Consider the following 18,223-nt stretch of genomic DNA (forward strand, 5'->3'; position numbering starts at 1 on the left):
TGGTCCCTGAATCATCAGCATCACCTGGAAACTTAGAAATGCAAATTCTCAGGCCTCATCCTACTAACTTAGAAACTTGCAGTCTTCTAGTACGCCCTCCTGGTGGTTCTGATGCATGGTAAAGCTTGAGGGCCATATTCAAACCACTCCTAAACCACTGCAAAACCTTCGCTTATGTAGCATGCCATAGGACTTTTAATTTCAGATCTGCCTCTGCATTTTCTCATTAACCTGTGACATTTGAGGTTGTGTCAACAAGTTATTAAGGTACATAACTATCATTATCACAAACCAAGTTTAAGCACTGAAATGTTATGTTAGTACCGAGCTGTTTGGAGCTCATGCAAATAATCTAGAATATATTTGTGATTATTTTTTGATTACCATAAATGAAAATAAAAAATTAAAAAATTCCTCATACAGAACTCAAGGATCCTTGAGAATTATTTCAGAATATTCCAGTTTTAGAAACATTAACCTAAATCTTTCCTGCACAAAGAATTCCAAATTCTGGTAGTTTTCAAAATAATTAGTTATGTTTGTGACTATCAGAGTGCTGCTTAGAATGGCCCATTTTATCATTTTGGGAGGATTCTAGAGCTCAGATTCTTCCTGAGATGCTTTTGCTAATCCCTGGATCCTGAAACCTTCAGCATCTCCTTGTTGCATTGGGAAAGTAGTGCTTTATTTGCCAGTGAGAAGCAGTGTAGGGAGAGAATTTGGGACTGGGAATCTAGGGACCTGGGATCCAGACCTGGTGCCATCATTTACTAGTTCCCTGCCTGGGGAATTTAACCTCCCTTAGCTTCAGTTTTCTCATGTTCAGAACATAGAGATCAGGTAGCTTACCTGATTGGGTTGTTAATAGAGATTAAATAAGATTCTATCTGGGAAATGCTTTATAATCAGCAATGCATCGTATAGATGTTTTTATTACTCTCAAAATACGTTACCTTACTACCTAACAGCTACCTTATATGCTTGAATATAAAATAAGCCCAAATATATGACAGTCTTTCATATTGTCAGTGAGATGATTCCCTAAAAGTCTTTTTTGGGGCTTAGATATCTAAACCTTTAGGCATGTAGATAAAATTAAAGACTGTTAAGTTGCTATTTGAAATTTTATTATTTTGGTTGCACACACACATTTTAAATCATGAAATATGTTTATATTATATTGCTTTTCATCCACTAACATGTAATGAAATGATTTTATTCAATATTGTAATGCATTTTTAACATGAGTAACATGGCTTCTTTCTTATTACTGAAGCAATGTTGTGAGTCCTCTAGTACAGTTTTTCAGAGCACATCATCTTCACTTCCATCTGATTGAGATACAGAAATATTTTAATTTTGGATATGATGCTGTATATCAGGGGTCAGCAAAGGCCTATGGGCCAATTAACCATGTGGTTTTGTAAATGAAGTTTTATTGGAACACAGGCATGGCCATTAGTTACAGATCATCTATGGCTGCTATAATGGCAAAGTTGAGTAGTCATGACAGAGATTATATGACCCTCAAAGCCAGAAGTATTTACTATCTGGCCCTTTGCAGAAGTTTACTGACCCCTGCTGTATGATACTCTCACTGGAAATTTTATCCCAGACACAAAGACCTACTCACATAACTGTAGGATCTTTAAAGTGTTTACAGTATTATCCAACATGTGCCATATGAGGTATTGAATTTCTTTGTCTCTCTCTTTTTTGTGGGGGAACCAGTATATCAGAAGACCTCTAAAGATCCACAACTATCATTGCTCGAGGTCATTTTCAGCTAATCTGTCTTCTGCAAACAGAGCTTTGTTTTAAAAGACCAAGTAATTGTGGGGCTGGCCCTGTGGCCTAGTGGTTAAGTTTGGTGTACTCCACTTAGGCAGTGTGAGTTCAGTTCCCAGGCGCGGACCTATGCCACTCGTCGGCAGCCAGGCTGTGGCAGTGACCCACATACAAAATAGAGGGAGATTGGCACAGATGTTAGCTCAGGGTGAATCTTCCTCAGCAAAACCTCCCCCCCCAAAAACCAAACAAAAAACCAAAGTAATTGAGGGAGCACTCCTTTAAGTGAGTGATTTTATAGGACTCAAGTAAAAGGCAGCTCACTTTTCTCTGAGGGATTTTTTTTCTGTTGTATGATTATATCAGTGGTCTCATTGTATCTACAAAATTCAATGCACAAAGCCTCAACTGTCACCAGTTTAAATCTCTGGATTAGCGTGGGGCTTCCACAGACCTTTCGTTAGAAGTTAATTAGCTGGAGCTCTGGAGTTGCTGGGAAATTTCCTTTATGGTATATGCACTTTTGTACTGTTTAAAATTTACCTAGGTGCGCCAACACAGGAGCACCAAGATTCATAAAGCAACTATTAACAGACCTAAAGGAAGATGTTAAAAACAACACAATAATAGTAGGGGACCTCAACACCCCACTCACATCAATGGACAGATCATCCAGACAGAAAATCAACAAGGAAATAGTGGAGCTGAATGAAAAACTAAAACAATTGGACTTAATAGACATACATAGATCACTCCACCCTGAAGGAGCTGAATACACATTCTTCTCAAGTGCACATGGAACATTCTCTAGGATAGACCATATGTTGGGAAACAAGACAAGCCTCTACAAATTTAAAAAAATTGAAATAATAACAAGCATCTTCTCAGATCATAGTGCTATAAGGCTAGAAATTAATTACAAGAAAAAAGCTGAGAAAGGCACAAAGATGTGGAGACTAAACAACACACTACTGAACAAGCAATGGATCATTGAAGAAATTAAAGAAGAAATAAAAAAATAGCTGGAAACAAATGAAAATGATAGCATGCCATACCAACTCATATGAGATACAGCAAAAGCTGTATTAAGAGGAAAATTCATCCCAATACAGGCACATCTTAACAAACAAGAAAAATCCCAAATAAGCAACCTTAAAGCACACCTAACTGAACCAGAGAAAAAAGAACAAATGAAGCCCAAAGTCAGCAGAAGGAGAGAAATAATAAAAATCAGAGCAGAAATAAATACTATTGAAACGAAAAAGGCAGTAGAAAGGATCAATGAGACAAAGAGCTGGTTTTTTGAGAAGATAAATAAAATTGACAAACCACTAGCCAGACTTACAAAGAAAAAAAGGGAGAAAGCTCAAATAAACAAAATCAGAAATGAGCGAGGAGAAATAACAACAGACTCTGCAGAAATACAAGAGATTATAAGAGAATACTACAAAAAACTATATGCCAACAGAATGGATAACCTAGAGGAAATGGATAAATTCCTGGACTCCTACAATCTCCCAAAGCTCACTCAAGAAGAGGCAGACAATTTGAACAGACCAATCACAAGGAAAGAGATTGAAACAGCAATCAAAAACATCCCAAAGAATAAAACCCCAGGACCAGATGGCTTTCCTGGGGAATTCTACCAAACTTTCAGAGAGGATTTAATACCTATCCTTTTCAAGCTATTCCAAAAAATTAGGGAAGATGGAACACTTCCTAACACATTCTATGAGGCCAACATCACACTGATACCAAAACCAGACAAGGACACTATGAAAAAAGAGAACTACAGGCCAATATCACTGATGAACATAGATGCAAAAATTCTAAACAAAATTTTGGCAACCAGAATTCAGCAATTCATCAAAAGAATCATACATCATGATCAGGTGGGATTCATACCAGGGACACAGGGATGGTTCAACATCTGCAAATCAATCAACGTGATACACCACATCAACAAACTGAGGAATAAAAACCACATGATCATCTCAATAGATGCAGAGAAGGCATTTGACAAGATCCAACAGCCGTTTATGATAAAAACTCTGAACAAAATGGGCATAGAAGGAAACTACCTCAACATAATAAAGGCCATATACGACCAACCCATAGCCAACATCATACTCAATGGGCAAAAACTGAACCCCATCCCCCTGAAAACAGGAACAAGACAAGGATGCCCTCTATCACCACTTTTATTTAACATAGTACTGGAGGTCCTAGCCAGAGCAATCAGGCAAGAAAAAGGAATAAAAGGAATCCAAATAGGGAGGGAAGAAGTGAAACTCTCGCTGTTTGCAGACGACATGATCTTATATATTGAAAACCCCAAAGAATCCATCGGAAAACTCTTAGAAGTAATCAACAACTACAGCAAAGTTGCAGGGTATAAAATCAATTTGCATAAATCAGTAGCATTTGTATACTCCAGTAATGAACCAACAGAAAAAGAACTCAAGAATACAATACCATTCACAATCGCAACAAAAAGAATAAAATACCTTGGGGTAAATTTAACTAAGGAAGTGAGGGACCTATATAATGAAAATTACAAGGCCTTTCTGAGAGAATTGGATGACGACATAAGGAGATGGAAAGACATTCCATGTACATGGATTGGAAGAATAAACATAGTTAAAATGTCCATTCTACCTAAAGCAATCTACAGATTCAACGCCATCCCAATCAGAATCCCAATGACATTCTTTACAGAATTAGAACAAAGAATCCTAAAATTCATATGGGGCAGCAAAAGACCCCAAATTGCTAAAGCAATCCTGAGAAAAAAGAACAAAACGGGAGGCATCACAATCCCTGACTTCAAAACATACTACAAAGCTACAGTAATCAAAACAGCATGGTACTGGTACAAAAACAGGTGCAGAGATCAATGGAACAAAATTGAAAGCCCAGAAATAAAACCACACATCTATGGACAGCTTATCTTTGACAAAGGAGCTGAGGGCATACAATGGAGAAAAGAAAGTCTTTTCAACAAATGGTGCTGGGAAAACTGGAAAGCCACATGTAAAAGAATGAAAATTGACCATTCTTTTTCACCATTCACCAAAATAAACTCAAAATGGATCAAAGACCTAAAGGTGAGACCTGAAACCATAAGGCTTCTGGAAGAAAACGTAGGCAGTACACTCTTTGACATCAGTATTAAAAGGATCTTTTCAGACACCATGCCTTCTCAGAGAAGGGAAACAATAGAAAGAATAAACAAATGGGACTTCATCAGATTAAAGAGCTTCTTCAAGGCAAATGAAAACAGGATTGAAACAAAAAAACAACCCACTAACTGGGAAAAAATATTTGCAAGTCATATAGCTGACAAAGGCTTAATATCCATAATATATAAAGAACTCTCGCAACTCAACAACAAAACATCAAACAACCCAATCAAAAAATGGGCTGGAGATATGAACAGACATTTCTCCAAAGAAGATATACGGATGGCCAATAGGCACATGAAAAGATGCTCATCATCGCTGATCATCAGGGAAATGCAAATCAAAACTACACTAAGATATCACCTTACACCCGTTAGAATGACAAAAATATCTAAAACTAATAGCAACAAATGTTGGAGAGGTTGCGGAGAAAAAGGAACCCTCATACACTGCTGGTGGGAATGCAAACTGGTGCAGCCACTATGGAAAACAGTATGGAGATTCCTCAAAAAACTAAAAATAGAACTACCATACAATCCAGCCATCCCACTACTGGGTATTTATCCAAAGAGCCTGAAGTCAGCAATCCCAAAAGTCCTGTGCACCCCAATGTTTATTGCAACACTATTTACAATAGCCAAGACGTGGAAGCAACCTAAGTGCCCATCAACAGACGAATGGATAAAGAAGATGTGGTACATATATACAATGGAATACTACTCAGCTGCAAAACAGAACGAAATCATTCCATTTGCAATAACATGGATGGACCTTGAGAGAATTATGTGAAGTGAAATAAGCCAGCGAGAGAAAGATAATCTGTGTATGACTCCACTCATATGAGGAATTTAAAACTATGGACCAAGAACAGTTTAGTGGATACCAGGGGAAAGGTGGGTTGGGGGGTGGGCACAAAGGGTGAAGTGGTGCACCTACAACATGACTGACAAACATTAATGTACAACTGAAATTTCACAAGATTGTAACCTATCAATAACTCAATAAAAAAAAACTGAAAAAAAAAAGTTATAGTTATTCGAAAAAAAAAAAAAATTTACCTAGCTGCGGGTCTGGCTTTTTCAAATAAACAAATACAATATGTGGGACAACATTTAGAAAAAAAGTTAGTTAATAATAATTGACAGAAGGCATCTTAGGTTCTACTCTAACCTTGGAGCGTTTAGTTTTATGACTACCATTTCGTGAAGCTCAGCAAGAAGAATGTAGGGCAGGAAGAGAATAAGATTGAAGATAGGCAGAAACTGCCTTTGATCACCTGTCAGGCTCCAAGGAGTGTGAAGGATACAACATATGTTATTCCTACTCTTGGCTTTCGAGAGGGAAATTTGGAAATATCAATCTTATTCCTACGGTGTGTATAGTGGAAAGGTAAACTCCATGTGCTTATAGCAGAATTAAGTGGTTGTGAATGGTTTTCTCTATGATGTCCAACTGTGTCTTGAAGAAAATAAAAGGAGCCCCACCTGCTACTTCGGAATTTCTGTAAAGTTTTAACTAACTGATTTCATTGAAGTTTAAGGGAAGCACTGCACTGTGTGCTCCTCTCCTCTCCTCCTTTTAGTTTGTTGAACAATGTCCATAGATATTATCTCTAACTTAAAAATGTGGCTAGAAATTTTAAAATCAACTGAGTTTTTGCATTCTTAGATCTTTTATAACTAAAGAGTAGTGGTACAGGAAATTGGACGGTGATTCTTATTCTCTAGAATGATAGAAACAGCCAGATTGACTTGAAAAGATAGAAATCCAGGAGTGGCCATCTACAAAAGAAATTACTACCTTAAGCCCACAACTAAGCCGGAATGGCTATTCCTCCTTAAAATACAAGTTTTTATTATCTAGAACTTTAGGTAAAGGATGACATTAGTCATCTTCTGTAGTGCCCCATTCTGGGTGTTGCTATACCTGCTTCCCCACCAATCTGTGTAATGTAATCCTGCTTTTGTTTGCTTGTTGTTTATTTGTTTTGAGAAAGATTAGCCCTGAGCTAACATCTGCCACCAATCCTCCTCTTTTTGCTAAGGAAGATTGGCCCTGAGCTAACATCTGTGCCCATCTTCCTCTATTGTATAGGTGGGACGTCTGCCACAACGTGGCTTGATAAGCAGTGCATAGGTCTGCACCCAGGATCCGAACCAGCGAATCCCTGGCTGCTGAAGTGGACCCTGCAAACTTAACTGCTACACCACTGGGCCGGCCCCAACTCTGCTTTTTGATATGAAACCATTTTGGACATTTCCTACACTTGCCAAAGAGACCTAGTCTTGTGAAACAAAGCATGATGGCTTTCGGTAGTTCTCTGATAAGAGGATGAGGATGTAGAGCACTCTTACTTCTGTTGTTAAATGAATACAGAGAGAGCTGGGGAGGATGAAGCTAGAGATCTAATTAATGATCACTAGGAGTAAAATACAGGAGCTTTATTGTTTGAGCCAAAGTGTCTGAGCTGGGTCCTTCCCTGGATTATAAATATGTGACTCTGTTACAGGAGAAAATGTCCACCTTGGTTCTGGTGATGGGCAACCCAAAGATTCTGGGCCCCTTCCTCAAGTGGAAAAGAAGCTCAAGTGTACAGTTGAAGGCTGTGACCGGACATTTGTGTGGCCAGCTCACTTCAAATACCACCTTAAAACTCATCGGTGAGCATATCTGAGATTCCATACTTGGAACTCAAGAACCTTGATGCTTCCAGATGATCTTGTCTTCCCAGTTGACAAATTAAAGGAAAGTGGAGACTCCAGGTCACTTGTCTTTTGCTTTTTAATAGAAAGTTTTGTATTGTCTCATTTTCTTCATTCTGACAAATATTTAATAAGACATTTGGCACCTAAAATGTCTTAGAGCAAGAGTTCTCAAATCTCATTATAAAACACAATGTTTTGGAGAACTTAAAAATAACACATGAGATTGGGCCATGGCCTAAACCTATACAATCTGTATTTCGAGAGGTGGGGCCTGGGCATCTGTAGTTTTAGCAAACTTTGGGGGATTCTGATATATCCAGGTTTGGGATTTACTGTCTGCCTTGAGAGTCAGTAGGAGCTTTGACTTATCCTCTCTAGCAAACAGCGTTTTCAGGTGTTATCGCTTAGGTGATTTTTTTTTTTTTTTTTTTTTTTGCAGAAATGATCGCTCCTTCATCTGCCCTGCAGAAGGTTGTGGGAAAAGCTTCTATGTGCTGCAGAGGCTGAAGGTGCACATGAGGACCCACAATGGGGAGAAGCCCTTTATGTGCCCTGAGTCTAGCTGTGGTAAGCAGTTCACTACAGCTGGAAACCTGAAGAACCACCTGCGCATCCACACAGGTGTGTGCAACCCCAGCATTCCCATGGGCAGCCTGCTACTTGGCTTAGTGCTTATCCTTGGGAAAGGCTCTGAGGTGGAAGTAGACATGAAGGTCCAGGGTTGTTGCTAGAACTCTGAAGATGGAATTTCTCTTTTGCAAATGCCTCATGGCACTCTGATTCATTCAGTAACATTTTTTTTTTCCTTTTTCTCCCCAAAGCCCCCCAGTACATAGTCGTATATTCTTCGTTGTGGGTCCTTCTAGTTGTGGCATGTGGGATGCTGCCTCAGCATGGTTTGATGAGCAGTGCCGTGTCTGCGCCCAGGATTCGAACCAACGAAACACTGGGCCACCTGCTACAGAGCGCGTGAACTTAACCACTCGTCCACGGCGCCAGCCCCTCATTCAGTAACGTTTATTGAGCTTTCACCTGTACGTGAGGAAAGCACAGTGTTGATTTCTCCCTCCAGGACCTAAAGTATAGGAAGGGATATAAGACCTTCTCTGATAACAATGATGTGATGGGATATGGACAAAATAAGTCTGTTTCCAAATATCTTTGAACATTACACAGTCGTAGTTTTGGTCAGTAATTTATTACATCACACAAACCACACAGAACCTCTTCTAGGCACTAAATATTATCAGGTGGGGGGAAATACAAAAGCTAAAATATAGTCCATGACTTTGAGGAGTTTGCTTTCTTGTTAGAGCCTCACAACATGAGAAACAGAATGGAGAAGTGACTTGTTCTGCGTCAAACAGAATGTTAATATCAAAGGAGCAAAATAAAGATACTCTGACTTTTGTCTAAGTGTAAGGGTGACTTTCCAAGCCACTTCACCCAGCATATGCTAAGTCTCTTGCCAGAGCTTAATCACTGAACCCAGACTACTATCTTAGGATATATAACTTATTTCACCCACTTTTTCTGTCTCTTCATTGTTTATTCTTGTGTTGCTAAAATGATAGTAGGTATGATTAAAGGGCTTTTGAAAAGTTTTGACTTAAACTTAAGCCACATTTGTTCCAGGCATGTTCCTATGTTCCCTCCAGATTGACATTACCACTGGATGTGTTTTAGGGCAGAATAGCTCTGTTCTCAGCTTTTTCTTGAGAGAGTAAACTGTGCTTACTCCAGGAAAGCAGTTTGAATAAAAGAACAAGAAAAACATCCAGCTGAATAGATAAGGAAAGCAGTAGAGTTCACTATGCCTTATTGTTGCATTCAGTAACCTCTTCATCCCTGTGCTGCTCATCATCTTTGTAGCATTTGCTAAAACTGAACAGCTCCTTAAAATGCTTTCTTTTACTTCAGAGTATGACCTGGTTTCTCTCTTCATTTTAACTCTTGCTAGCTCTCCCTTATTAATCTTCTAGTTGTTCACCAATTTCAGAATTTCAGGTTTCTCCCAGTTTACTCAGTTTTCTGTCTTGTCACAGTCTCTCATAACCTCAATTTAATCATTCCTCCCTGGATGCCTTACGGATCTGAGTCTCAATAATTAATATAATAATAAAAGTTAGAATTTACTCAGGAATTTTTTTTTTTTTTTTTGAGGAAGATTAGCCCTGAGCTAACATCTGCTGCCAATCCTCCTCTTTTTGCTGAGGAAGACTGGCCCTGAGCTAACATCCGTGCCTGTCTTCCTTTACTTTACATGTGGGATGCCTGCCATAGCATGGCTTGCCAAGCAGTGCCATGTCTGCACCTAGGATCTGAACTGGCGAACGCTAGGCTGCCAGAGCAGAACATGCACACTTAACCACTGCACCACCAGGCCAGCCCTTCAGGAAATTTAATATGTACCAAGCACATATACATTGTCTCATTGAATCTTTCAGGTAACTTTATGCAGTAGATTATTTATTTATTTAATTTTGTTGAGGAAGATTATCCCTGAGCTAATATCTGTTGCCAGTCTTCCTCTTTTTGCTTGAGGAAGATTGCCCCTGAGCTAACATCTGTGCCAGTCTTCCTCTATTTTGTATGTGGGATGCCGCCACAGCATGGCTTGATGAACATGCCACTGGGCCAGCCCCTAGATACTATATTTATTGATGAAGAAACAAGATTAGGAGTTAAGTAACTTGCCCAATACTATGCAGCTAAGAAGTGGCAGAGCTAGTTTGATCTGACTCTAAAGTTCTTCCAAGCATTTTTGTTTTTTTGAGGTTTTTTAAAAGATTTTATTTTTCCTTTTTTCTCCCCAAAGCCCCCCAGTACATAGTTGTGTATTTTTTTTTAAGTTGTGGGTCCTTCTGTTGTGGCATGTGGGATGCCACCTCAGCATGGCTTGATGAGCGGTGCCATGTCCACATCCAAGATCCAAACTGGTGAAACCCTGGGCCGCTGAAGTGGAGCACGTGAACTTAACCACTCAGCCACGGGGCCGGCCCCAAGGATTTTGTTTTCAAATGCTGACAACTCACTTTATCTCAGATGCCAGAATTGACCTCAGATCTTTATTAGTAGTAATGATAGTAATTAAAACTGCCAATTTTATTGGCTTACCATGAGTGCTTACCATGTGCCAGGTGTTATGCTGAGTATATTTAACTTGTAGTATCTCATTTAATCCTCAATTAATGTTTTGAGATTGTACGATGTTCATTTTAGAGATGAGAACTGATTCTCAGAGAGGTTAAATGTCTTCCCTATAATAATAAGTGGTGGTGCCAAGATTTGAACTCAGGGTTAACTGACTCATGCTCTTAACCATTATGCAGCATTGCCTCTTGAGTCTCCTCTTTCCTGTGTCCCTTATCTCAGCAAAATCACTATCCTCTTAGTTTCCAAATAGGAAGGCTAACTCACCTTAGCCAGATTGACGCAGAGATTCATGCCACTAGATTCTGATGAATCTTTTTCTAAATCCTTTTTCTACGGTTCTTTAGTTCATCAGGTTCATTTAACCTTATTTATTACTGGAATTTTCTGCTTTTCTGACAGTTATTCTGTCATATATATGAGTGTATCACTCCTTCAGTAACTTTTTGAGTGCCTAGCGTTCTGGGACAGGTATGAGTATACAAATATGCTTTCAAAAAAATTACAGGCCACTGGAAAGTCACAAACATTAAATGGTGTGGTACAGTCTGAAAGAACAGTATAATCTAGAGCTGTGCTGCTCCCTCCTTCCAGGCCCAGCTCCCATGTTGTCACCATGCCAGCCTTACTTGCTGAATAGGAAAAACTCGCTCTTCCTGTGTTTCTCCTTTACCCTCACACTACTGCCACACTCACAACACTTCTGACACCAGATGTGTGGATTTTTTCCCCTACATGAAGCAATTCTCTGACACCAGCTGGGTGTCCTACAATCTAACTCAATTCTGACACTCTCTACCTGGAGATAGCATCAGATCCCACAGGTTAAGGGCTCAGTCCCACAAGACTGTTCCCCACTTCAGATGCCAGTAAAGTAAGTAGTAGGTCTCCAGGTTACTCACAACTTCTGTCTGACTTGGCTACAAATTGGAGGTTTCCATGATCCTCCCTTTTGGATTCAATTATTTGCTAGAACAGCTCACAGAACTCAGGGAAACATGTTTATCACTTTATTATATAATAAGAGAGATGATAAAGGATACAGATGAACAGCCAGATGAACAGATATCTAGGGCGAGGTCTGGAAGGGTCCAAAGCACAGGAGCTTCTGTCCCTGTGGAGTTCGGGTGTTCCACCCTCCTGGCATGTAGATGTGTTCACCAACCCAGAAATTCTCTGAACCCTGTACTTTTGGGATTTTTCTGAAGGCTTCACCATGTAGGTATGATCAATCATTAACTCCATTTCTAGTCTCTCTCCCCTCCCCAGAGAATGGGAGGTGGGGCTGAAAATCCCAAGCTTCTTATCATGGCTTGGTCTTTCTGGTGAGCATCCCTCTCATCCAGGAGCCCACCAAGAGTCACCTCATTAGAAGAAGACTTGTACTACCCAGGAAAGTCCAAGGGATTTACTAACTCTGTCAGGAACCAGGGTCAAAACCCAATATTCTGGTGCTCTTATCACTTAAGAAATTACAAGGGTTGTAGGAGCTCTGCATAAGGAACTGGGATCAAAGACTAAATGTTAAAACAAAAGTTTCTCCTAGCACCCCTGTTTACAAGGGTTTTAGGAGCTCTGTGTGAGGAACCAGGGACAGAGACCAATGTTTGTATTTCTCATTGTTTCACACTTGCCGTTTTCTGAACTTGCCCTGGGCATTCTCAGTTTTAGGGGTGTGCTCACACTATCCTTGTGCCTGAAATTTCCTTCCATCCTTGTCATCTTTTAAGATCAGCCTAAATTCAGCTTCCTTAAAAAATTATCACAATCAGAGTTCCTCCCTTTCTAAATGCTTATAGCACTTTTTGCATAGGAATTTATATTAAAGTTATTATGAATACATTTCTCTCTCATACATTAGTCTGTGACCCTTGGAGGATGGGGACTGCATCTCTGGTTTTTTTCACTTCTTATTTTGAAGTAATAGACTCACGAGAAGTGGCAAAAATAGTACAAAGAGTTCTGTGTGTGCTTGACCCAGCCTCCCCCCAAAATGACATCATGTCGCCAATAGTACAATATCAAAACCAGAAAGTTAACAGTATGTCAGTCTACAGACCTTATTCAGTTTTCACCATGTATCTTTAATTTTTAAAATAACAAAGTAATATTGTAGAAAATGAAAATTAAATAAAAATACAAAGAAGAAAATAAGTCATCCGTAATACCACTATCAGGATATAAGTACTTTTAACATATCGTTTCAGATTTTTCTGTGTACTTCTGACTAAACATCTGTTTTTATTTCTTTGCTTTATAAAATGGGACTATGTAAGGCCTGTTTTATAACCTTTAAAAATCTGTACTTTTATGGGGCTGGCCCTGTGGCTGAGTGGTTAAGTTCGCATGCTCCGCTTCGGTGGCCCAGAGTTTCGCCGGTTCGGATCCTGGGTGGAGACATGGCACCGCTCATCAGGCCATGCTGAGGCTGTGTCTCACATGCCACAACTAGAAGGACCCACAACTAAAATATACAACTATGTACTGGGGGGCTTTGGGGAGAAAAAGCAGAAAAAAAAATCGTACTTTTACATGGATCTAGAAACTGAATCTTGAAGAGAATTGATGTAAGGTAAAAATCCTGACAGCATATACACTGTTAATCTTGATATCCTCAGAAGGGATGGGATCACTGAAGAAGGTAGGTCAGTGCAGCTTGGGGTCAGCCCTTGAGCCAGGAGGGAGAAGGAAGTATGATGCTCAGAGGCAGCCACTCTAAAGAAAAGGGCAGGGCTGTCTGGTGGGCTGTGTACGAGATTGTTGAGAGGCAACACTTGTTAGATAACTCAGTTGAGATTATATAGCCCGAATTCAGGAAATCAGACTTAGTCACTGGAAACAGGATAAGATTAATGGGAAAAGAGAGTAATAGATCATCAATTCATCAAAAGACTGAGTCTTTGTCTCATTTCCGTCTCTAGGAGAGAAGCCTTTCCTTTGTGAAGCTCAAGGATGCGGCCGTTCCTTTGCTGAGTATTCTAGCCTCCGAAAACATTTGGTGGTTCACTCAGGTACTAGAACATGTGCCATTCATAGATTTCAGAGAAGGTGGAGAGCCAAAAGGGTGAAATGGTGGGGGGTGGTATAAAGAAATCTAAAAAGAAACAAACTGTTCACCATAAATTTTCCTCCTGATTATGACAGAATCAGAAATCAAGGTTCTTGATAATTGCATTCAAATGGTCACATATTCAAGAAGAAAAAATCTAATTGTTATTATTTTCAGCTGAGCCATTGAACTGCTTTCTAATCTAGACCTTTTTCTGAGGAGATCAGCAAATTTATTTGGCACTGTGCTGGGTGCTTTATAAGTTACATCAAATATGGGCCATGGAGCCTATTCAGAGTAGAGACATGCCAACGCAGAAGTGAACTCAAAGTGGAGAGAAATTTTAGAATAGAAACAGGTAATTGTTCAAGTGGGTAGCCATGGGAAGCAAAGGGGAGCCAGAAGAGGAGGAGTGGAGAGAAGGAACTGGAAGTTAGTTATGTTGAGGACAGCAAGGCAGTTCAGTGGGAGCGAGGGAGTTGGAGAGGTGTAATCAGGCATGTGAATTTCAGAGTCGAGATCTTAGAGGTGGAGCAGTTTTTATCATGACAGGTTCTAAGCGGAGGTGGCAAACTGATGTGTTTGCTTGGCTTATAGGGTGTTTTAATTTTATTTTACCTTATTTCATTATGTAAAATTATTTCAAACATACATAAAAGAAGAGAAAATAAAGACATTTTCCTACATAACAATAATGCTTATTAACCTACCTATCAAAATTAACAATAATTCCTTGGTTTTCTCTCATACCAAGTCCATATTCAGTTTTTTCCAGTTGTCTGAAAAATATCTTTTAATGTAGATTTGTTCAAATCAGGATCCAACAAGGTCTAATATTACACTTGGTTAGTAAGTCTTCTTGAATCCAGATCTATACACTCACTTTTTTTTCATGCCATAGACTTGTACAACAGTCAGTCAGTTGGGTCCTATAGAATGTCTCACATTCTGGATTTGTTGGTTTGCTTCCTTTTATGTCATTTAACTTGTTCCCTATATCTCCTATAAATGGAAGTAAGCCTTAAAAGCTTCAAAGGTTCAAAGATTTTGCAAGGGTACATTATGGGTGGTTCTCTGTGCTTCATTTTATATCACATCTGGAGGCACACAGTGCTTGGTTGTCAAAATTGATCAGGGGGTTCAGTTGGTAACACCCTGATCCCCACATTGTAAAGTTCCCTAGCATCCTTTTGCCTTATGGTCTCATCTCTGAATGATGCCTGAATCTGTTATTTTATTAGGATTGTAAATGGTGGTTTTTCTAATTCTGTTATTTCATTCACGTGACTTAGCTGGAGTTCTTCTATACATATAGTTCTCTTCTCTATCACTTAGCACTATTTGGTAATTTGCCTGGGAAAAGCAGGATAAATGTGTACTTCTTTTCTTTTAATTGTGAGTTTTCAGAATGAGAAATTGGTGCTCTGGTTAGTCTTCTAGTGTTAGATAAGTGGCATTTTCATTGCTTTTTTTCTCTCTCTTGTTAGTATTAGTTTGAATTTATGGGTTTCTATATAATCATTGTATTTCAATCAACTGGTTTTTTTAAATAGCTTTTTTGATGTATAATGCACATAGCTTAAAATTCACCCATTGTAAGTGTACAAATGAGTGATTTTTAGAAAATATACAGAATTGTACAGTTATCACCACAATCCAGTTTTAGAACACTATTTTTGTGTCTGAAGGAAGATTAGCCCTGAGCTAACATCTGATGCCAATCTTCCTCATTTTTTTTTCCTTGAGGAAGATTAGCCCTGAGCTAACATCTGTGCCAGTCTTCCTCTACTTTATATGTGGGTCGCCACCACAGCATGGCTGATGAGTGCTGTAGGTCCATGCCTGGGATCCAAACCCACGAACCTGGGTTGCCGAAGCAGAATGTGTGGAACTAACACTGTGCCACAGGGCTGGCCCCCAGAACACTTTTTATCATGTCAAAAAGTTCCTGTGTGCCCCTCTTCTGTCAGTTCCTGCTCCCACCCCAGACCCAGGGAACCACTGTTCTGCTTTCTGTGTCTATAGATTTGCCTTTTCTGGAGATTTCCTGGCCATTTCACATACTTTTGCTACCTACTAGTCCCCTGTAGGCATGAGTTTTTGACCCCTGCTTTAAGTGTGGTTGTCTGGGTAGGTGGAATGGAGAGTGAGAATTTGGACTTGAGGACATAAGAGGATAGTTGACATCATTTTGTAGATGAACCACCAGTGTGAATGTTGAAGACTGTCAGAGTGGTGGCAGGAAATAGGACAGGGTATATTATGAACCTAGGGTTGGAATCCTTGAGGATGGTACATGTTCTAGAGGTTCATGGGAGACTGTATCTGAAAAGGGAAGTAAATATTCTGTGGCTGCCATGATCTTATGCCAAAGAGGTGGTTTTGTGCAGGCGGCAGTACAGTGGGTCTGAAAAGGACTGGGTGCTGGGAGCAGTGAGCATGCTAAGCCCTCCTGGGTACTCTTCTTCCTTTTCCCCATGTACTGACAGTTGACAGGCTGCGGGAAGGTAGGGAATGGGAGAAGGAGCAACCTCTTACATTTAGTGTAACATTCTCTGGGCTTCTCCTTCTAGATCTTGAGTCTATTCTTTTGCTGTCAGAAATGTGCCCTGTCTTTTTGGCTCCCTTGTCTTAACCTGGTCCCTGTTTCAGGGGAGAAGCCTCATCAGTGTCAAGTCTGTGGGAAGACCTTCTCTCAGAGTGGGAGCAGGAATGTGCACATGAGAAAGCATCACTTGCAGATGGGAGCAGCTGGGAGTCAAGAGCAGGAACAAACTGGTGAGGAGAGAGGGTATAGTGGAGGGCTATATCTTCTGGGTTTAAGAAGCCAAATAACTGGCCTGTCTGGTTATCTGGAAATTTTCTGATTCTGCTTTGGGTGGAGAGACCTGCTCGCATTTGAGGGACTAGTGGTTTCCAAATGTAGCTGTACAGTAAAATCATCTGTAAGCTTTTACAACACATATATTCATATTGCTTGTCCACCCTCCCCCCCAATACAACAAAACAACTAGATGGTAACTAGTGCTGATCCATGAACCAGCATTTGAGTATCACTGTTAAAGATTTCTGTATGACAAGAGGTTAAGCATTTTTCATTTATCAGTCATCACTCCCTTTTTTTCCTAACTTAAATTTGATAAATCGCTTTTATTATTATTCCTTTTCCATATCTTTGCTTAATTATTTCATTCCAAATAGTCCTTTCTAAGGATGCATCCATCCTATTTCATATGCTAATTATCCAGATGCTGATCACAAGCAAGGATATTTATCTGTAAAGCTCAACTCTTCCCTTTTAGGTTTATTCTTGCTTCCGAAAAGTAGGTGAAATAGGAGGTGGTATCCAAGTTACAGGTTATCTTCTAGTTCTGAAAGAAAAGGCCAGCTTCCTGTGAAGGAAAATGGGGACTAGGCACAGCCTTGACTGCTGTATGTCTCTCACATCCTATTCTCTGTGCAGCTGAGCCACTAATGGGCAGTAGCTTGCTTGAAGAGGCTTCAGTAACCAGTAAAAACCTGGTGTCTATGAATACCCAGCCCAGCCTTGGTGGAGAGTCCTTGAATCTACCAAATACCAATTCTATCCTAGGAGTTGATGATGGTAAGACTTTCAACTCTCCTTTATTTGGGGAAAATTGGCTGCAATTAGGGATTAAGGAATGAGGTTGTCTCCAAAATGGAGATTTTAATTAAGTTCATTTCTTGTGAGTAGCTGTGGTATGATTGAGTAGCATTTGTGTTCTCTCCGGGGTGGGTAAGTGAATCTATTAAAAAAAAATTTCATTGAAATGATGTAACAAAAGAATAAAGAGAAAAAATTTTAAAGAAGAAAATTATCCATAATCCTAGCATCCTAGCCCAACTATTTCTATCTTTCCTATTGCAGTTATGGAAGAACTTAACTTTTAAAACATTTAAACAGAACATAACCAGGTTTTACAGAGGAGATATAAAGCACTTTCTCCATACCTTCAAAAGCCATATCTTCTGGAGAAAAGAAAGGGCTCTCTAGGAAACAGTTGCTCCTCTCTGGTATAGAAATTTCACCCAAGTTACACAGGCCAGGCCCTCTTCTCTGAAAAACTTAACAGGTGAGGTCAGCATGCATTTATTCAGTGCCTACTTTGTGCCTGGCACCATGGGAAAGATAAAAGTAGAACCTTAAAACCTAATTGAGAAGTCAAAACTTACATGTGGGAAACAACATTGAGTGACTAGAATATAGTATATAAGCAAACGTTAAATTATATGGTATAGTCTGGAAGAGCAGTATAAGCTAAAAAGCCCCTAGAAGAAACTTAATTTATTTGAAAGCTAAGTGGTTTATGTATAAAGTTTTTCTG

At 39.6% G+C, this 18,223-nt stretch overlaps 1 protein-coding gene across 10 annotated transcripts in view; it reads left to right on the forward strand.

Annotated features, from left to right (window-relative positions):
- The window catches only part of ZNF410 (zinc finger protein 410), a 43,633-nt gene that overhangs the window by 18,715 nt on the left and 6,695 nt on the right, over positions 1–18,223 (forward strand). For 5 of the 10 annotated variants that reach the window (XM_070593889.1, XM_070593890.1, XM_070593892.1 and 2 more), the window contains 4 exons: positions 7,480–7,630; positions 8,115–8,296; positions 13,750–13,839; positions 16,530–16,655. In XM_070593889.1, coding sequence (XP_070449990.1) covers positions 7,480–7,630; positions 8,115–8,296; positions 13,750–13,839; positions 16,530–16,655 — 549 coding nt within the window. Of the gene's footprint in view, positions 1–7,479; positions 7,631–8,114; positions 8,297–13,749; positions 13,840–16,529; positions 16,656–17,340; positions 17,482–17,766; positions 17,972–18,223 lie in introns of all 10 variants that reach the window. The other 5 variants (XM_070593885.1, XM_070593887.1, XM_070593888.1 and 2 more) reach the window with 2 other exon arrangements.

Source organism: Equus przewalskii, chromosome 25 (genome assembly GCF_037783145.1).
Source record: "Equus przewalskii isolate Varuska chromosome 25, EquPr2, whole genome shotgun sequence".
Taxonomy (NCBI): Eukaryota; Metazoa; Chordata; class Mammalia; order Perissodactyla; family Equidae; genus Equus; species Equus przewalskii.